The sequence below is a fragment of the Zootoca vivipara genome, chromosome 16 (assembly GCF_963506605.1).
Source record: "Zootoca vivipara chromosome 16, rZooViv1.1, whole genome shotgun sequence".
Classification (NCBI taxonomy): domain Eukaryota; kingdom Metazoa; phylum Chordata; class Lepidosauria; order Squamata; family Lacertidae; genus Zootoca; species Zootoca vivipara.
Genome location: NC_083291.1, coordinates 4,670,583 through 4,692,362, shown reverse-complemented (window position 1 = coordinate 4,692,362; position 21,780 = coordinate 4,670,583). Strand labels below are relative to the sequence as shown.

The window sequence follows — 21,780 nt, the reverse complement described above, 5'->3', positions numbered from 1 at the left end:
CAAGAGTCTCCTCCAGCACCATAATTCAAAAGCGCCAATTCTTCGGCGATCAGCCTTCTTTATGGTCCAGCTCTCACTTCCATACATCACTAATGGGAAAACCATAGCTTTAACCAGGCATCCCCAAACTGCGGCCCTCCAGATGTTTTGGCCTACAACTCCCATGATCCCTAGCTAACAGGACCAATGGTCAGGGATGATGGGAATTGTAGTCCAAAAACATCTGGAGGGCCAAAGTTTGGGGATGCCTGGCTTTAACTATACGGACCTTTTCATGGATCAATGCCTTGTCGTGGCGAAGGGGCTTGAATAGCTCAGAGAAGCTATGGGCTATGCCGTGCAGGGCCACCCAAGATGGACAGGTCATAGTGGAGTGTTTTGACTAAACGTGATCCACCTGGAGAAGGAACTGTCAAACCACTCCAGTATCCCTGCCAAGAAAACTCCATGGACAAAGACAACAAATAGCTTAAATAGGCTTCTGTATTTAAGGAAGGTCTCGCTTCCACTTGGCAGCAAGGGTTACTTCCAAACACATACACTGGTGTAATAAATTGTTCCAGTGCCGTCTGTATTCTGCAAACTTCTGAATTTATGAACATGCTTTTCAGAGCGGGATAAATGCTTGAACTACAGTTGTCGGACGTTAGAAAATATAGATAACCAAATATACTTTGCGGGAAAGTAGCACCGCCTCTTTCCAGTGTACATATTTGAAGAAGAGAAAAACAGCCGCAGAAAATCTCATGCAAGTGAGAAGTATGGTTTGGTAGGCGACAGTTTTTAACGGCGATCTTTTCCATTACCCAACGTGTCAAGAGAACGGTGAAATATGTATGCATTGTATAAAAATCCCCTTAGAACATCTGAAGGAAATGAACTGTGAAGGTGAGGAGGAAGAAGCCCCCTTTGCAACCTCTGCATTTTGTACTTTCCATATTAAAGAACATTGATCGTAGTGAGTGGCGAAAGGAGGTCCTATTTGGAGGTTTAATTAAAGTGAGTGGATTTTATTGATGCTATCAATCAGTGGAGATTGAGGGAAAGGGCTTGGTGCCAAGCCATTTAGTGCTCTTGACAGGGTAATTAAATACCACAGGACTGTACTTTCAAGATAAAGTGAAGTGCTTCTGCAGATGCGAGGGAGAATAACAATTTGTGTTGGGACCAAAAATAATAATAATAAAAAATCTAGGTCCCTTTTTAAATTGTCTACACGAGTTTTAAAAATTGTGATCAGAATTGTTTTGACCGATAGCAAATATCAGTCATATCACTGCTATTTTTCTAGAAAAAAAGAGGTGCTGGAACTTGCCATGAACAAGTTTGTTCTCATCTTGGCAATAGTGCCCAGTTCTGGATGCAAAAAAGCCCTTGAGTCTTACTCAGTAATCCTATTAAAATCACTGGACTTCAATTATTCCAGCAGGTCTACTCTGAGTCTGAGTGGGATGCCACACACACACACACATTTTGTTTGTGGATGCTATTCAATTTCTGTAAACTGCTGGGAGAACTTGCCTGAACGACAGTATTGAAATATTCATCAATCTCTTCCATCGTCAAGCTTATTTATTTCAGGGATGGCGAGCCTGTGGCCTCCCAAATGTGCTCCAGCAATCTATCGCAGAATCATAGAATTGTTGGGTTGGAAGGGACTCCAAGGGCCATCTAGTCCAACCCCCTGCAATGCAGGAATCTCAGCTGAGGCACCCCTGACCCATTGGCCATCCAACCTCTGCTTCAAAACCTGTTGAAAAGCTCTTATTCCAGCCTGGCCCAATAGTCAGGATGATAGGAGTTGTAGTATAGCAATATCTTGAGAGCTATTGGTTCCCCGACTCTGGTTTCTACGCCACTTTCCCACATTCACACTCAAGACAGCTCAGAAGAATGCAGGATGGATAAAAATCAATGATTTTTCAATTTTTAAAAAATATCGGGTTTTTTAAAATTTAAATCAGATTTCTTTTGATTTAAATCGGATTTTTAAAATAAAATGCTGTTGGAGGAAAAATCTTTTAGAGATAGTTTTCTATTTAAGTTACATCCAAAGGCTATATCCATCAGGAAATAAGGATTTGTTTAAAGTTTTCAATGTGTGCTAAACTCAGTCTGGTTTTTTTTTTTTTTAATCGTTTAAACCACATCAGTTAACACACATGGATACATATGCTACAGTGTTATTGTTTTAGTTAAATAAATTGTTTAAATTGTTCTTAAGGAAATGATTACTTTTCTCCTTCCAATAAATTACAGCAGAAAAGTTTTCCAAATACAGTATAAGCAATAATTTCATAATCATCTATGTATTTCTAGAATAACCAAATCAGTAATCTTTGAGAGAACTGTAAAAACCATTCTGAAATTTTATTATTCCAAAAATGAAACCTTCATCTGATTGTAAATATTAAGATTATGCCAGCAAGAATGTAAAAAAAAAAATTAAATCAAGCCTTACTGACCAGTGATTTAAATTGTGATTTAAATCCATTTGATTTAAATCAAACCCACCCTGCAAGAAATGTAAATAAATTGTTTCATGGATGCTTAGGACAATATTTTTGTTATATCAAACACATTTTCTATCGGGGGGGGACGGACCATTTTTAACCAGAGGCCAGTGCCTCCTCCCTCGTGCGCAGCCTTTTGAGTGGAGCAATCCATACAACTTAATACAGTAGACCCCACAAACATCGGAGTTCGGCACACACACACACAAATACTGTACACTGTTGCATCCTTGCATTGAACTTCAACAATGCCTTCCAGGCAAGCAAAAAACACTTGGAGGCTGGTGACAGGCATCCAATCTCTGCGCCCTGCATAGTATGATATATGCCTTCCCACATTGGCAAGCTGGAGGGGGGGAGACACCACAGTTTAAAATTTCCCATAACCTACGAAGAGCAATTTGATATTGTTTCGGCACGTTTAGCTTGCAAACCTCTTTCTCACTCTAGTCCAAATCACTGAGATATCAACAGGAGGAAATAAATTTGGTTAGCTTAAATCGTAGCAAAGTCCGTTACAGCAGCGGCGGCGTTGAAACCAAGGCAGCATGTTGGTCCCGCGCAAGGCCAACTCTCGCCATGTCATGCAGCAAATAGTGGTGCTTTGATGAGCACCATTCAAACATGGAGCCAATCTGCAGGTGTGAAGGCGAGGGGAAAGGAAAAACAGTCGGGAAAACTATGGGCGGGGTATAAATAATAAAAGTGGTTGTTGTTAAAAATGCGAGAACAAGATGGATTTCTGCAACTACAGTGGTACCTCGACTTACGAATAACTCTACTTACGAATGTTTCTACTTACGAACGGAGCTCTGTCCGCCATCTTGGATGCGGTTCAGATAGGATTTTTTCGACTTACGGATTTTTAGATAGGGCTGCTTCGACTTACGAATTTTTTCTCCCAATGCATTCCTATGGGATTTGACTTACAAATTTGTTCGACTTACAAATGTGCGTTCGGAACGCATTAAATTCGTAAGTCGATGTACCACTGTACATACAGGGCACTGCCATTCACAAAAGAAAGAAGGATTTAGGGCAGGCATAGGTAAACTTGGCCCTCCAGATGTTTTGGGACTACAATTCCCATCATCCCTAGCTAACAGGACCCAGTGGTCAGGGATGATGGGAGTTGTAGTCCCAAAACACCTGGAGAGCTGAGTTTGCCTATGCCTGGTTTAGGTCCTTTTCTGCTTCTTGGCTTTCTCTTGTTGGCACAGTTGGTAGGTTTGTTTCTGTCCTCTTGACAAAAACCTCAAATTTGATCGCCGTGGGACCCATTCCTGGAATCACAAGTGTTGGCCTGCCACCTTTGCAACTGTTGGTGTTTCAATTGCAGTACAGTCTCTAATAACACATCGGTTATTTTTGATTTTTGTTTTGGGTGACAGGCCTAGCTTTTCATTTGGCTTAAATGCTGCCAGCTGGGTAGTTGTTGCAGCCTGTGAGGGCGATGGGAAACACAATCCATGGAACTCTGCAAGTCTGTGATCCTCTTCTCAGTAAATGCCCCAAATGCTCAATACAGTTATTTTAAACTCTATTAAGGATGTGTTCTTAGTTTTAGATTTTGATTTATGTCGAAATTGTTTTCTATTCGGTTGTGTCTTTTTTGATGTGGTTTATGTATTGTTTGTGACTTTTGTAATTGTGCTATTGCTGTATTGTTTTGATACTCGACTGGAAGCCGCCCAGAGTGGCTGGGGAGACTCAGCCAAATGGGCGGGGTACAAATAAAAAAATATTATTATTATTATTATTATTCATGTGTCACAAGTGTTGGGGGCTCTGGGGGCAGAAAGCGGGTGCTGCTGATGTACTTCTTGCCCTGCTTCCCTGTTGATGGTTCTGGAAATTGTAAAAGGGAAATACATTTTTTGCTTTGGCTAAATGAGATCATAGTACAGCTTCCATTTATAGCTTTTATTACTAACAGCAGTCTTTGAAATTTGCAAGGCACCAGGCGCATTTTGCACCTGGCTGTCGGCCATGTGACAATGCCCAGGTGACAGGTCATATTGCCCCCGCAAATGGCAACTAGGCATTCAGTTTAGGTGACTGTAATCCTGGTTTAAGGAGCCAATTGGCGCCTAGCTTGCATCATAGCTGCCAAGTTATCCCTTTTTTTAAGGGATTTTCCCTTATGCTGAATAGGCTTCCTCGTGAGAAAAGGGAAAACTTGGCAGCTATGGCTTGCATATCATGAGTTTCTAACACTGACAATCAGTAGTGTATATTATACTAACCCCCAATGACTCACGGATCACTGTGGAGAGGGGGTACTTGCCTCTCCTTTTGCCCTCCCTAGATATGTTTCAGGTTTCTCCCTTCCTTAGCTAATTGGTTCTTTTTTTTTTTGTCAATGATGGCTTTTGATTTGATTTCATTTTGCTATAAATTCTGACCCATCGCTGAAGATGAAAGAGATGGCGTCAACGACTTCTGTAACCGTTGGTGTCTTAGCACACAATTTAGAGAGCAATTGCGAAAAACAAGGACATTTAAATATACGTCTAAGTTATTTGGTATAGTTTGTTGGCATTGGATAACCTATCCAATCGGCACGGTGCCAGTTGCAAAGGCTGCAGGGTTCTCCGTTTCGATTGCCCATCTGGTTTTGAAACGCAATTCAATCTTTCCGTTCTCCTTGTATGGCCATTCATGACGAAACAGCCAACGCTTTATTCTCATCCCACAGGTTTCCTATGCGCGACCGAGTTCAGCTTCCATTAGAGATGCAAATCTGTATGTCAGTGGTCTCCCAAAAACGATGACCCAGAAAGAATTGGAGCAGCTGTTCTCCCAGTACGGACGTATCATTACTTCTCGTATTCTAGTGGACCAAGTCACTGGTAAGTGGACAGCTGTTGCCTGCTATCTCTCTCGCCTTTCTCAGCCTAGCAGGTTGTGAGATATTCCACCTTCCAATACAGCAAGCCTGCCTTCAGAATATATCAAAGGTATATATGGGCCAGAAAATGCAATTTTCTGCCGGAGTTTTTCATAAATATGCATGGACTAAAATAGATTGTAGAGTGTAGTCAGCCAACCCTGAGTCATTTCCACCTCGAAGGTGCAGGTTTTGAAGCCTGTTTCATGCCTTGTAATAAATTTACAGCTGCTATAATCCCCATTTCCAAGCCGCCGAGTGAAAATAGTCCCTGTACTCCTTATAAAGTGCTAATAAACAGCCTTAAAAATAAAATAAGGAAATACAAAATCTTAACATGGAAGTGCTCTGCTGTTATCTTAGGTTAAGTCTACATGAAATGCAAACTAGTAATTGCTACTTAGATTTATATATATATATAATGTTGCATTATCCTAGTGCTGAAGAATATTAACTGTGAGATCTAGAGGAAAACAAATCCCACAGGTTTTTTAAAAAAACAAGTCTGAAAGGCATATTGATTTGATGCATAAATATTAAACTCAGTCTTAACTCTCCAGGCACTGCTATCCTAGTAAGCATATTGCTCGATAGTTTTTCTGTTTCTGATATAATATAATCTCAGTAAAGTAGACTAATCCGTTAGAGGGGCTGGAGGATGGAGCACCCTTTCTCGTTATTAAGGGTTCAGGGACCTTCTATTTTCTCCCAACACATTTCAAATCCTAGGAAAATATACAGCAGGCTTTCCTATTATTATTCTGCCGTAATTTCCTAGCGTTGCGCGCTAGATAGCGTTTTCTTCAATGTCATGAACAAAATTTAAATGGGACCAGGTGACTTTGTGACCATCAGCTGCTTATGCTAAACCAAGGTTTTGATTTGAACAGAAAGTAGGTTTCTGTGCATGGGTCCCATTTCAGCCATGGAACTGCATATGCAAAGGCTAAGTCCCGCACTTTTCCGTGTATAAGACTAGGTTTTCTTATTAAATAATTGTGTTAAAGTTTGAGGCTCGTCTTATACATGGATAGTGCATAGGGGGGATTTTCTTAATTTGGAGTCGTCGTCCCCCCAAAAAATAGAGGGCGTCCTATACACGGGGGCGTGTTATACACAGGAAAAATTCAGTATGTACAGTGGTACCTCGCAAGACGAATGCCCTGCAACATGAATTTTTCGCAAGACTCATCTGATGGTGACTCGCAAGACGAATTTGTTTTGCGAATCGCGGTTTCCCATAGGAATGCATTGAAATTTAATTAATGCGTTCCTATGGGGGAAATTTTTTTCAATGCATTCCTATGGGAAACAGCGATTCGCAAGATGAATTTTTCGCAAAACAAATTGACTCGCGGAATGAATTAAATTTGTCTTGCGAGGCACCACTGTAAGAACATAACCGTACCGATGGATCACTCAAAAGCATGTCTAGACCAGCATCCTATTGGGCTGTGGTAAACCAAGAGGCAAGGTTAGAGTACCACATATTAGTTATGTCCATAACCATGGTTGCAGCTGTATTTGAGCAGATTATTCTGTATTGCAACACAGGGGTTTGTTTTTGTCACCATCAACATAACCACGGTTATGCAGACATACTTTGTAGAGAACGCTGCATTATCTGCAGGCCTGCTGTTTTGTCTGCTTTTTAAAAAAGATGCATTGTTGCAGTATTACACGGGAATTAGCCACTGAGCCTAGGGCTTGCTGATCAGAATGTTGGCGGTTCGAATCCCTGTGACGGGGTGAGCTCCCGTTGCTCGGTCCCAGCTCCTGCCAACCTAGCAGTTCGAAAGCACGTCAAAAATGCTAGTAGATAAATAGGAACCGCTACAGCGGGAAGGTAAACGGCGTTTCCATGTGCTGCTCTGGTTTGCCAGAAGCAGCTTTGTCATGCTGGCCACATGACCTGGAAGCTGTACGCCGGCTCCCTCGGCCAATAATGCGAGATGAGCGCGCAACCCCAGAGTCGGTCACGACTGGACCTAATGGTCAGGGGTCCCTTTACCCTTTACCTTTAATGAGTTTTTTCAGGGTTCCCTGAAATTCCCTCTTCAAAAAAATATAATAGCACATTCCAGGGGGGTGTTACTTAAAAACAATGTGTGTTTCTAAAACATGCATTCAATTGGGAGGATTGTAAAGTTTTCCTGTGCTTTGGTAGACTCTGGAACTTCAATGCTGATTAGGGCGTACTCCCAGTTAACATTGCAAAATGGAAATCCACATTAAAATTAGTCCTGTTGCTGCATGTGGGGATGCCTCCCTCCAGCCTGACTCCTTGAAGGAGGGTAGATGCAGCTGCAACATAACATAGCCATTGACTAGGGCTCTCGGTAGAGTCCTGGTGTTGTGTGTTGCCTTCTCCCCTGCCGTATGCATTAATCCAGTCCCTCCTGTATGACACATGTGATTTTACATCTCGCTGCTCATAGCGGTGTGTGCAAAATCGGGAATAGCCCGAACCTAGGAAAGGCAGGTCCAGAGAATTCTCCCTCTCCACCACACACAGATTTGTGTCGGCGTTGGGCAGACAAAGTAACCGTGTATGGAAAAGCGAAAGGCAAATAATAATAATTCACGCGCAAAAGCAAAATGGCGTGGTTTTGAGTAGAAGTGCCTGATTCTGAAAATTAACCAAGTCACCTAATATCATTGCCTTATGTTGTACTAATTAAACAGTGGCTTTCAGGGGATTCAGGCAGGGGGTTTTGCCCATCCCTACCTGCCAACCTAGCAATTTGAAAGCATGTCAAAGTGCAAGTAGATAAATAGGTACCGCTACAGCGGGAAGGTAAACGGCGTTTCCGTGTGCTGCTCTGGTTTCGCCAGAAGTGGCTTTGTCATGCTGGTCACATGACCTGGAAGCTGTACGCCGGCTCCCTCGGCCAATAACACGAGATGAGCGCCGCAACCCCAGAGCCGGTCACAACTGGACCTAATGGTCAGGGGTCCCTTTACCTTTACCTGGAGATTCCAGAGTTAGAACCTGGGGGCCTTCTGTGCCTCCAGAAGGCTATGATCTTCTCTGATCCCTTAAGCTTAAGTGTTAACATTACGTTGAGTGTGAAGCAATTTGTGTACCGCTTAATAGGTGGAAATACCACTAAACCAGAAGTTTCCAAACTTATTTGGCCTACCGCCCTCTTTTCAGGAAAAAAATTACTCAGGTGAAGCCTGATGGCTCAGTCCCATCTGCCCCAAGGGTGGGGCTAGCGCTGCAGCCCACCTGCCATTGGCTAAATAGGCAGGCAGGCTACAATCCACTTCCCAGGCCTGGGTGAAGCCGAAAAGAGTTCCCCCAAGCCTTGGAAACCCCTTGCCTCCAGCATGATCACCGGATCCAGGGGAGGCCTGGTTGCTGCCTCCCAACACCTCCTGACCTGACAGTAAATGTCATTACACAACTGATGAAACTGGTGTAGTAAGAACGGGTTTTCCAATTTTCCTTTCCTTTCCTTATGCTACCACCTCCCGCTTGTATTTCTTCAAGGCCTGCCAATTGCATACAAGGTTGCTACCACCCCCCTGGATCGTTCCAGCACCCGTCTGCCCCCCACCCCCAGAAGGGCGGTATTGCCCACTTTCGGAAACACTGCTCTAAGCAGTCTCCAGAAAACTAAACAACAAGGACAAATGTTCCAAAATTATGCAATAAAACAATTAATGCAACATACTAATAATATTATATATATATATATATATATATATATATATATATATACACACACACACATGTAGCATTTTCTTCTCCTCCTGACACACCTCCCCACTGAAGATATTTCTGCCTGCTGGCGCTTCTTTAAGACTCAACCCATCTTTCCTGGGTCTCACCAGGTCCTGCACAAACTCACAGATCACCCCCCAAAATTGTGCATTGAAGAGGGTTCCTGGAACCTGCTGACTTCACCCTGGTCTCTCAATCTAGGCTTGCTTTTTGGGGAAGGCACCACAGTTGATGGGGCTCCCTGGAGCAGCCCACTGTTGTGTCACCTCCAACATTCCAGCTGTTGCTGCACACAACCAGGACCAGGCTACAGCGGGTTGGATATGATGGTGAACCACTTCAGAATATTCAGCACCGCAGGTGTTGTTTTTCGGGTCACCCTTTGTTCTTACCCCTAAAGCATGGGGCCACCGCAGAAAAGGTTATGTACCCATTTGTTAGGTCCTAACCCAGGCATCCCCAAACTGCGGCCCTCCAGATGTTTTAGCCTACAACTCCCATGATCCCTACCTAAGAGGGCCAGTGGTCAGGGATGATGGAGATTGTAGTCCAAAGCATCTGGAGGCCCAAAGTTTGGGGAAGCCTGTCCTAACCCCTTGACTCCCTTTCCTACGACAACAGGGTTTCCCAAACTTGGCTCTCCAGCTGCTTTTTGCACTACAATCCCAATTTTCCATAACCCACTGGCCTTGCTAGCTAGGGGTGGTGGGAGTTGTAGTCCAAAAACAGCCGGAGACCCAAGTTTGGGAAACAAGTGTGTTACAACCTTGGTGGGGGCGGGAATGACCTCTTCAGCTTCTGCAGATGGTCTTGTCCTCCGTTGCTTCACATGGCTTGTTGGCTTACATGTAGCTATGAAAATGGGTGTGCTGGGTGGGTGGGCATTGTTTGGGAAGAGAGCAGTGAACGAGCCTTCTACCTTTATGCAGGAGTTTCAAGGGGTGTGGGCTTCATCCGGTTTGACAAGCGGATTGAGGCAGAAGAAGCCATCAAAGGCTTGAACGGACAGAAACCTCCGAGTGCCACAGAGCCAATCACTGTAAAGTTCGCCAACAATCCAAGCCAAAAAACAAACCAGGCCATCCTTTCCCAGCTGTACCAGTCTCCAAACAGAAGGTACCCCGGACCTCTAGCTCAGCAGGCTCAACGTTTTAGGTAAGTGGAAATGTACAGTAGCCCCCTTGAGACCCCAACCATTCAGTCTGAATTTTCCTTTGAACCAGGTTGTCCTCTCTCTGGTAGGAATTGCTTTTCCTCATATGAGAGTTATTGAGTTTCTTAAACTTTTGTGTGTGTCTGGAAGGCATAGCAGTAAACACTTATTTAACAGCACTGCAATCTGTTGGCAGCTATAAACAGAAGAGTTTAAACCACTAATTAGTAACGCTTTAAAATGGGGAAACATTCTTTTTTCCAACCAGGATTTTAGGGTTATTTTTAAACTTCTAGAGCAAATAATTCTACTAAATCAGATATCCTTTCTCAACCATACAATCCTCTTTATTTAAAAATTTGCCTTGGACATTGTTCACGCTTCTCTACTTTCTGGATCATCCTTCTAACCTTGTTCCTTCTTTTTTCCTGTGGGGGAAAAATGTGGGTTTTTTTGTTTTTTTAAGTAGTTTGCACAGTTTTTTGTGTGGGTCTCTGTTCCTGTGACACAGAGCTTTGCAGCCATATGTTTTTCACTTGTGATATTTTAGTGTACTGAAAAGGACAGATGGTGTGAATTGAAACAAATACTGTGTTGATCTACATTCAGTAACCGCTTTGGGGTTTTCTATTTAGCGCCGTGCTATGAGAGATTTTGTGTCATGTGCGTATGCACACTTGCACATGCATGCTCTAAACTTTGACACTGGCTTGCACTAGAATCCGGGTTTTCCAGGAAGGTTATAAAGAGTTGGAGTCGGCCGAGAATTGCTGCAAAGTAGAGCAAAAACAGAATTGGATGAGTTGGTGTCCTTCAAAGAGAAGCAGAATACTCACATTGGGCGGGGGGGGGGGGTAGGGGAACCTAGGCTTTGCCAGGACTTTAATTTTAATGTTTCAATTAAGCACCTGGCCAATGGCATGCTTAAACGAAATCCAGGCAACTTCTTTGCATTTTGTTCCATTAACTTTGTTCACCCTTAAAAGCGTTCGTCCTGGCGAGCTCTTCTATCGGAGCAAAGGCAGTTGTTTTTATTCAGTATTCAGTGGATTTTTCTAATCTTCCCGGAGGTTTTCTTTTGTTTTTTTTTGTGTTTTTTTCATCAAAAGGATACTCTTGTCAAGCCGCTGAATATTGAATAAAAGTAGACTTGCCCTTTCTCCATAGGCAGAATGCCTGCTCCAGTACTGAGTGCCGGGGCAGAGGTAGCACTGCTCAGAAGAGGAACCCCAGAATGCCCTGTGCCTGAAGTTAAGGCCATTGGGGAATGGCTGCACTGACATGAAAAAGAGGTAAAGAAACTCCTGCAGAAATGGCGACTGCCAGGGTTGGGACACACAAACTGAGCAGTCTTTCTCCAAGATCCCACCAGCCCAGCTTTCCCCTAGATCACCTGCACGCTTACAAATTGTGAGTGATATTCATTGTGTTCCGAGTGGGGGCAGCTGGATCTGAAGGGGAATGTGGCGTTGCGTGCTGGAATACGCAAATTTTGTTGTTGTTTAGTCGTGTCCGACTCTTCGTGACCCCATGGACCAGAACACGCCAGGCACTCCTGTCTTCCACTGCCTCCCGCAGTTTGGTCAGACTCATGTTGGTAGCTTTGAGAACCATTGGAATACGCAGTACTTGTTGGGAAATGTTGGGATGAATTCTGAGAGCTGCCATTACTTCTGGGTACCTGCATTCCTTAACGACTTCCAGTATAGGCTTGCTTTGACCACTGTACCTTTCTTAAAGTTTGAAAGAGAGAGAGAGAGAGAGAATATGTTGGCGTTGGCGTATCGAGGGTACCAGACATCCCCCCTAATAACTCACAGAGCACTCAGAATTTTAGTTTGGGTTTTGGCATTATTTTGGCCACAACTTTATTCAAATACAAATTAAATGTGAGTGTTGGCTTGGGCATTGGTTAATCCATCTGTCCCCCGCCCTGGACAGATCAGCTCCGACTTCCCTAGCCGTATAGGGAAGTCAAGTAAACACCCCATGGGAGAGGAGGTAACTGTGTCCAGGCACTCTCCCCCCGACCAGAAATGCTCCCCAAGGCTCATGCTCTGTAATGGCCCCAGCCCTGCCCATTGCGGGGGTGTATGGACTAGAGCCCCGGAGCCCCAGGATTCCTTTAACGGAATACTTCTATGTGGAGCGACAATTTAATGAGGGGTAGGCACCTCCATGCCAAGCCCCTCCACCAACCAGAATTAATAACCAATGCCTAACCGCCAACCTAACAAGTTGTGACGGTTTGCTAAGCAGTAGGCAAAAACCAATGGCAAGAGCCAATTGGCAAAATTCCTACTTGGCCCTTGCAAAGCAAGCGACCCCATGACAGGCAAAGCAATGTCAGGCTAGCCATTAAGAAAAGGCGGTGGGCGGGAGGGAGATCCGAAGCTCTTTGCAAAAGTGGAACAAACTGGAGGACGCTGAGGATTTAAGGGTCAGTACCTGCCAATCAAACTTGCTACATGCTTTTCTCCCCAGCAACCCAAAAGGGTCCTATTACATTCACTCCTTCTCCACCGACACCACCCCCAACCCTGGGGCTGTCTTTAACCCCTTCCGCAACCCTCGCTCTCTTTGACTGGAGAACGCACTTTATTGCCAAGGCATCCTTCAGCACTAATTTTGTGAACCGGAGTGGTTTCCCCCACTATTAAGTTTTCAAATGAGATGGAGCCTTCTAGAATCATAGAATCGTAGAGTTGGAAGAGACCACAAGGGCCATCCAGTCCAACCCCCTGCCGAGCAGGAAACACCATCAAAGCATTCTTGACATATGCGTGTCAAGCTTCTGCATAAAGACCTCCAAAGAAGGAGACTCCACTACACTCCTTGGTAGCAAATTCCACTGCCGAACAGCTCTTACTGTCTAGATGTTGTTGGGACTTCAATTCCCACCATCCCCAGTCTGCAGAGCCTGCGGTTAGGGATAATGAGAGTTGTAGTCCAACAGTAAATGGAGTGGGCAACCATGACCACCCCTGGCGTAGAGGATGGGCAAGATCTCCTTGGCTCATCCCAGAGGGACTTGGAGATTTTCAAAGTTCTTCCCCCCAAATTGAACGTTTTTTCTCCCGAACCCAACCCAGAGCCCGTTAAAAATTCAGAACCCCCATTCCATTGTCTTCCATCACGTAGTAATGTCAGGAAGCAGAAATGGCACACAGGGAGAGGAGAAGGACGTGTTTCTCTCTAGGACTTCTGCAAGTGCAGTAGCTAGACTGGTCTATGGGACTTACAACCCAGTGTACCTGCTACTCAGTGTATCAAAGTGGAAAAACTACCTTCCCTCTCTGTTGACTGCTGCTCCTACTGCCATTTTGTGGAACAGCATGGGTTAGTAGAGGGCAGGGAACTTAAGGCTCAGAACTTGATCCTAGCAGCTTTCAAAGTTTTCTTCTAGTTTAATTTCCACAAGCCCTTGAAGCCATTCTTTGAATGTGACACAGGAGAACTTCGGCACCTCTGATTCTAGTTCTTGACACTGCTGCCTGTGACTCGTAAGCTAGTCGGACTATTTTCAGTGGGTGTTAATTACCGGTTGCATCCTTTGGCAGGCCTGGGCAGATAGCGGGAGCCGCCCGGTACACTTGCCCGGGACATCGGAGGGCTAAGCTGCCCGTGGGTTCCCCGCCAGGGATGAGCTGCTTTTTTGTTTCTAACAAGACTCCCGTCCTGGGCTCTTCAAGGGCCTGTCCTTAGGATTGTAGCCTATTCACTGCTGGGATAGGATAGATCGTGATGCAATGCAGAAGATTTTCAGGTGTGCTTAATCAGCTCCAATCTGGCACTGGAATTCCCTCCCCAAAAAAAGACACTGTGACACCTATGTATAATAGCTGTAGCACAGATAACTAGTCACAGAGGTTGATAAATTATCCTCTTACTCAGTTCCCTCAATTAAAACTTTTCCATTTTAATTAAAATTCAATTAAAAATTAAGACCATCAGTTTCACTTGGACCCATGTTTCTGATGGCATATTACTTCATGCCCAAGCACTTTGCTCAACAGCTTAATTCAGTGATGGAGAACCTATGACACGCGTGTCAGACGTGACACACAGAGCCCTCACTGCTGGCATGCGCCCCATCGACCCATTCACGCTGTTGTTGTCCCCCCCCCAAATTTGTTCTCCCACTCCTCCTCACGCTACAGCTTGTCTCCGCTGTTAAAACCCGGATCCTTTTTTGTTGTTGTTGTTGTTGCTGGTAGCCAGAGATTGGTTTTTTAACCCTTTCTGTGCTGTTTTTTCCTGGCGCTTTGGCAGACTATGATTAGGTGTAACAACATTCGTTTTTTAACTCGTTCTGTGCTGGTATTTGGCCGCTTTGGCAGACTATGTCGGTGCTGCATGTTAGTTCCAGCGAATGTATTATTCGTCGTTTATTTCTGTTCTCTTTCCCCCCAAAAAAGCGCAGCAGCTTTGGGGCACCCCCCCAAAAAAAGCAAAGCAACTTTTGCACCCCCCCAAAAAACCTCCAAAACTTTGGTCAGCAGCTCCCCCCCAAAAAAACTCAACAACTCTGGGCACTTTGTGATAAATAAGGGGTTTTTGGTTTGGTTTGGTTAAATAATTAGTTTTTGGTTTATTAAATAGAGTTATATATTACAATTATACATATTTGTTATTTAAACTATAAATATCGCGAAATGGTTTTTTTCTCGAAGTGACACACCACCTGAGTTATGCTCGGGTTTTTATTGCGAATTTTGAAACACCAAGTTCAAAAGGTTGCCCATCACTTAATTAAAACACAAGGCAAGTTTTTCATGCTTTATACTAGAGCAGGATGAATGTATCAACACATTTGCTGTCTGGAATTTGCCAGAACAATATAGTTCCTTGATAATCTTACCCTTTTTCCATCTTACCCTTTTTCACATTACATAAATGTAATTTGCAGACTTTGGAATCCAGAATGTCCTGTAGCCTCTTGCTCTTACTTCTGAAGTGATTTGAGAATTATGCTGGTTTCTTTTAATCTGAGGTCTCATTTCTAAGTGTAGGTCTTATCCAAGATTTTAGGGGATTCCCACTGTGCATTTGCCAGTGTCTAGATCTGTGGTATTTATACCTTAACCTCCCAACGAATGTTACATTTAAAGTTATATTTAGAATACAGTAAAATACAGTAAAATAGACCAGACTTAACATATACCTACCTTTGCTTCGCCCTAATAAGTTTTCTGCAAGTTATCAGATACTCGGGCTGCTACTCGGCTGCTCAAATTTTGGGCCGCCAAAGGTCTAGGAAATATTCCTGGTCCAGAATGGCTGCCCATGTTTTCCCTTCATCTTAGCCAGGCACCCCCAAACAGCGGCCCTCCAGATGTTTTTGACCTACAACTCCCATGATCCCTAGCTAGCAGGACCAGTGGTCAGGGATGATGGGAATTGTAGTCCAAAACATCTGGAGGGCTGAAGTTTGGGGGTGCCTGATCTTAGCTCTGTCTTGGCTGCACTGGTGGCAGAAGCAGGAGTCAGTGGGGAGAAAAGGTGTTGCAAGCTTCTCAACTCCCATCCCAAATGTTCAACAGTTAGGACACGAGACTTAAGATGTAAAGGTCGTGTACACCTGCGTTATTTAATTAAAACCTGTACCTTCAACATAAATTTATGTTCCCAGTAGAGCTGGGAGATACCTGGTTTTCAACATTGTGATATATCACCAGCTAAACATCGTGAAATACTGATATATCACGATGTCTGGAATAAGGCTGGAGCTATGTAGAGCAGGCATCCCCAAACTGCGGCCCTCCAGATGTTTTGGCCTACAACTCCCATGATCCCTAGCTAACAGGACCAGTGGTCAGGGATGATGGGAATTGTAGTCCAAAACATCTGGAGGGCCAAAGTTTGGGGATGCCTGATGTAGAGGCACTGGCTGGCTTTTCCCCACATTGTAATTTTTGCATCACACACACACACATACACACACATAGTGATTTGCAATATATTGTCAGGTCAAACATGATGAAACCTATAGCATGATACAGACTTTAAACTGGTTATCGACTTTAAACCGATATCATGAAATGGAGTTTGAAGCGGTTTTTGGATAATCTATTTGATACATCGCCCAGCCCTAGTTCCCAGAGCAGCTCACTAATAGTAAACAAAAAAAGTGCAATATGATAATTATTGTAAATTAATTATAAAGCATAGACATCGTAAGTAAAACTTGCAAAAAAAAAGCTTTAAAACTGTATACTTAAAGAGGTATCTTAATGCCTGTCTCAATTTGATTTGGAAAAGTGGGAATCCTGCATTCATTAATGCAACTACCATTGCCCCCCCCCGCCCCCCCAAGCATTGATATTTATGCTTCATCAGTCAAGGTTAGTTCTTTGCTGCTAAAATACCATGTAGAAGTTGTGTGTCAAGTATATAGAAATTTCAGGGTTCAGAATAATGGTCTTCATTATAGAAATACATGGATTCTGTTTGTTTGCAAATAAAGTGTTGCTCTTGCCCAGGGGTCAGCTAACTTTTTCAGCAGGGGGCTGGTCCACTGTCCCTCACACCTTGTGGGGGGCCGGACTATATTTTGAAAAAAAAATGAACAAATTCCTATGCCCCACAAATAACCCAGAGATGCATTTTAAATAAAAGGACACATTCTACTCATGTAAAAACACCAGGCAGGCCCCACAAATAACCCAGAGATGCATTTTAAATAAAAGAACACATCTACTCATGTAAAAACATGCTGATTCCCAGACCGTCCGTGGGACAGATTTAGAAGGCAATTGGGTCGCATCCGGCCCCCGGGCCTTAGTTTTGGGGACCCCTGCTCTTGCCCCTCTTACTAGTTGGTGGTGGCATGTTTTGGATTAAAGCACGGCAAAATGGGAGCAGTTGGAACTAAGAGACGGTTGAATTGAAATAGCTACACTGATTATCATTAAAAAGGTGATAGCAAGAGTTTGAAAGGTTGTATGGGGCAGACTTTTGGGGCAGACTTTTAAGCAAGCATTCAAGAGCAACAAACACTCCGCCTTACAAATATTCTCTCTCCGTGGCCACCGACCAAGTAAATGCCCAGAACTTTGTGCGTGTCGTTAATTGCCTACTGACAACCTCAGATTAATTTGATGAATGTTTGAAGACATCTAAAGGCAGCCGTGTTTAGGGAAGTTTTTCATGTTTGAAGTTTTATTCTGTTTTTAATGTTCCTGTTGAAAGCCGCCCAGAGTGGCTAGAGAAACCCAGCCACATGGGCAGGGTAGAAATAATAATAAATAATAATAATTATTATTATTTTTAACTATTATTTATTTATTTCTTCACCAGTAAATGCTGATAATTGCCTAATTGACAGAATTCATGTATATCCCCCTGCCGAAAAAAATGAAGAGATGTGTATCCCTTGGCATTCACAAAACTTTTATTTGATTACAATGAATCACATGTCAGTTTAGCTATGAAATTTGCTGAAAAGCAAGCATAGGCAATAGATTTTGATGGGTTGCAAAAGTGATTTTAAAACCCTGTTGATGCTCATGATTTGCTTGTTCATCCCACGATCGCATCTAGTCTGAGTTGAGTTTTGTTGCTTTTTTAAGCCTCACTAGGGCCAACAATGAGATGAGGAGCACATACATGGAAGTGTGTAATGTGGTTTCAGAGGCTATTCAAGACAGGTTTTCGCCAAAGGCAACTGAGGGACATAAGAAACAGTGTTCCTATTGCACCACTTCCAGTTTTCATATGATGTTTTCATCTCCAGAGGATTTCTTTCCATAAAAAGGCAACGATTAATTCCAAGACTTTGTCACTGTTCATACATCTCATGTTGAGGTGATCAGAGTGTTTTCATAGTGACAACTTCCCTTCACTTGAACAATTTGCGTAATTAAGTAATTTATTCCATAGGCTGATAACATCAAGTGCTTAACATAGTCTTCCATTTACTTCTATAATTGTGCAAATTAGTTTGTGCATAATTACCCGCAGATATTTGAAGGTTGCAATAGCTAGGTCTAAAACAGAGCTGCTTCTTGGGAGTTTTGGGTGCGGAAATTGGGTCAAAGTGTGGACGTGTTCAGTGTCAAAGTGGCTTGTGTTGGACAGGGAATTATCGGCAGAAACACCTTGCAAGTCGAACGTTTTGGCTCCCAAATACTGCAAACCTGGAAGTTTTATGGACATTTTTTGCAACCTGAACGTCCGACGCAGCTTCCGATTGGCTGCAGGAGCTTCCTGCAGCCAATCGGAAGCTGCGCCTTGGTTTCTGAACGTTTTAGAAGTCGAAGGGACTTTCGGAACGGATTCCTTTCGACTTCCAAGGTACTACTGTATGAATGTTGCTATCCTAGAATCAAAGAATTGTAGAGTTGGAAGGGAATCCAACCCCCTGCAATGCAGGAATCTAAAGCATACATGACAGATGGCCATCCAACCTCAACTTTGTGGCTGGCTTGATAATGGGATGAATGAATCTTATGAACACAGACCAATGTATTTTGTAGCCTGTAGAATATGCTCCTTTTTCTAAATAATGGGACTAAAGCAGGCTTGATCCACGAGCCACTTCCTCTTAAGGTGACTACCTTGTTACGGAAATTTAATTTCTTTCAAAAGAAGCCAATAAAGCACACACTTTTATGCTTAGGAATTCAGGATCTTTCATTAAACTCAAAACGCACTGCTTCCAATTTGTACTTTTAAAACTGCTTTTAATCATGGTTGCGAGCATATTTGAAAGGCGGAATGAAAGATTTGAAAGGCAGAATGAAAACAAATCAGTTTCTTTTTACATATTGCCACTTAAGCTTTATCATTTATTAATTTTAGAAATTTAAATGTTACGTCTCTGCATTCCCTGAGTGGCTTGCAATACAAAAAAATCAGAGATGCAATGAACATTTTATAAAACAGAGCATTGCATTTGGGAGAAGTCTACTGGCCTCATCACTCACCTCTCTGATTCTCAGGGTTTAGACCAGGCCTAGGCAAACTCGGCCCTCCAGCTGTTTTGGGACTACAACTTCCATCATCCCTAGCTAACAGGACCAGTGGTCAGGGATGATGGGAGCTGTAGTCCCAAAACATCTGGAGGGCCGAGTTTGCCTATGCCTGGTTTAGACACTCTGCTTCAAGATTGCTGCATTCTTTCCTGTGCTTTTGTACACCTGTCCACCCCAAGTCTACTCTTTAATTGACAAACAAGCCCTTTAGGTCAGGGGTGGCTAATGTCTGGGACATACGCATCCTTTATTTTTAATTTTCCCCACAGATTTATACCTTACATGGGTTCCCTGGGCTTCATCCAAGGGCCCCAGGTGATTTTTCAGGTGATTTCCATTACAGTGGAACCTCGGTTTATGAACACCTCGGTTTACGAATTTTCAGTTTACGAACGCCACGGACCCATCTGGAACGGATTAATCCACTTTCCATTACTTTCAATGGGAAAGTTCGCTTCAGTTTATGAACAGACTTCCGGAACCAATTGTGTTCATAAACCGAGGTACCACTGTATGTAGTAACTCTTCCACCCCAAGAAAAGAGACTCGGGCAGCTGAGTTCCAGATTGTATGTGTGTGCTTTGTGTTGGTTTCCGGTCGCTCATTAATAGCGCTGCTCAGCAGCACGGCTGTTTGCCCTTCTGTATTCGGATGAACTCCTTCCAATGAGGGGTGACCTGTCGCCATCGCTCTCGAGAGCCGCTGAAGTGCCGGTTCTCAAAGATGGTCATGAATGATAGTCTCTTCTGAAGACATCGGCAGGATGACTGGAGCTACCTCGGTGTGTGAGGGTTGGCCAACTCCCCAAACCACTCCTGCTTCAGTCAAAGCTCAGAAATAGATGTTTGTGTGTTTCCAAATCCCAAGTCAGCAGCAGCTTAGTGTTGCATCCATCATTGTGAGCGCACAAGGCAAATCTTTGCACTTCTGCTCCTCCTTGCTTGGTTGGTTGGCATCCATCTGTTTCAGGGGGAAATGGAAGAGAGTGTCTTCAGGGTGAAGTCAAACTGTTGGAGAGTTAGGGCGCCTGTTGTGACTGTGGAGACCGATACAGGAGAGACATGTTTTGTTGCAGGTGGGGAGTCTTGACCTGTCCAGTTGTCTAACTGGCAGTTACCAATAACACAGCTTTGTGAGACAGAAGGATAGCAGAGAAATCTATCTGCCTACGAACAATTTTAGCTGTGTTTTGCAGACACTTGCAAAAAATACTCGCCCAGTACACTCCGTCACAAATGTCTTTGCTTCTGTTTCAAAACGTCCAGAAAACTTTCCTCCCAAGTTTAGATAACAGCCTGTAGCAGCGGAAACTTTAATCCGACTTTCCGTGCCTGTGGAAAATAACTCACGCCGACTCCTTGTTCATTAAAACAAAGAAGATTTATTGCTTAGAGCAACTCAGCTGGGAGAGTTCAAACCCATCTCGCTGGAAGCTGCGACGCGAACAAAAACAGGATACATACACACAGTCCTATATCACAGAAAGTATACAACAGCAACAGGTACTACTTCCTGTTTACATGGACACGTCACACACAGGCCCCGTGATACAGGACGACTGCTGAGCTATTAACCCTCTCAGCTCACAGGGAAACAAAGGCATCTTGTTGTGCTGGTGCAAGTATATCACAGTGTTTCTTCTCTCTGCATTCCTCCCAGCGGTCATTCCTCCTCTGGTCACTGCTGCGGACATCTGACCTCACCGATTGTCTCCAGGGCCCTGCAGTCATCTGCAAGGGATTCCCACATGGCGGGGTTAATGTTGCCAGCCTTCATGTCACACTTGCAATGCAGAGTTGGTCCTCCGATCGCCACATCCATTTTGAGAGCGGATTAAAGTGACTTAGTATTAATCGTGGTAACGGCTGGTGCCGACCTTTCACTCAGCCAGGCATAGGCAAACTCGGCCCTCCAGATATTTTGGGACTACAACTCCCATCATCCCTGACCACCGGTCCTGTTAGCTAGGGATGATGGGAGTTGCAGTCCCAAATATAGTTAATATGGGATGGGCAGGAGGAGATTCCCCCCCCCCCCTGGACAGTAAGTAAGTGTATATGTTCTCAAGTGTGGCTTCTGAGTTCTCAACAGTAAGTGATAGGAACCAGCACTGACCCATTTGGTTATCTCTATCGCTCTGACTGAGCATAAAACTTCTTGCTTTGCGTAAAACGTTCATGTTTCACGGTGGGTTAAAAGTAAAATCAAATCGGCATTCCTTTCTGCAAGTTACGCTGGCACGGTAGAAAATGTTTGCAGTGTGTGACAGCACGGTTGACATTTAAGCAAGTGTCTGTGCAGGGCACAACATTTATAAACATTTGAAGATAAACCCAGAGCATAATATTTAATTGTGGTACGAGAACGTAATGTCTTGTCAGAAATCTTGAGGAACGGACTCTAGGAAACGTGTGCAGGAGTAACTTAATACGTGTTTCAGCCCAAAGGGTTTTCCAATAATGGGGTGGGAGTGTGGACAAAATGGTCTGGTCCCTCATGTAAAGACTTCTGTGTGAAAT

At 43.8% G+C, this 21,780-nt stretch overlaps 1 protein-coding gene across 1 annotated transcript in view; it reads left to right on the top strand.

The window, feature by feature from the left end:
• The window catches only part of ELAVL2 (ELAV like RNA binding protein 2), a 55,342-nt gene that overhangs the window by 30,582 nt on the left and 2,980 nt on the right, over positions 1-21,780 (top strand). The window contains exons 4-5 of the mRNA XM_035140883.2: positions 5,212-5,365; positions 10,063-10,288. Of these exons, the coding sequence (XP_034996774.1) occupies positions 5,212-5,365; positions 10,063-10,288 (380 nt within the window). The remainder of the gene's footprint in view (positions 1-5,211; positions 5,366-10,062; positions 10,289-21,780) is intronic.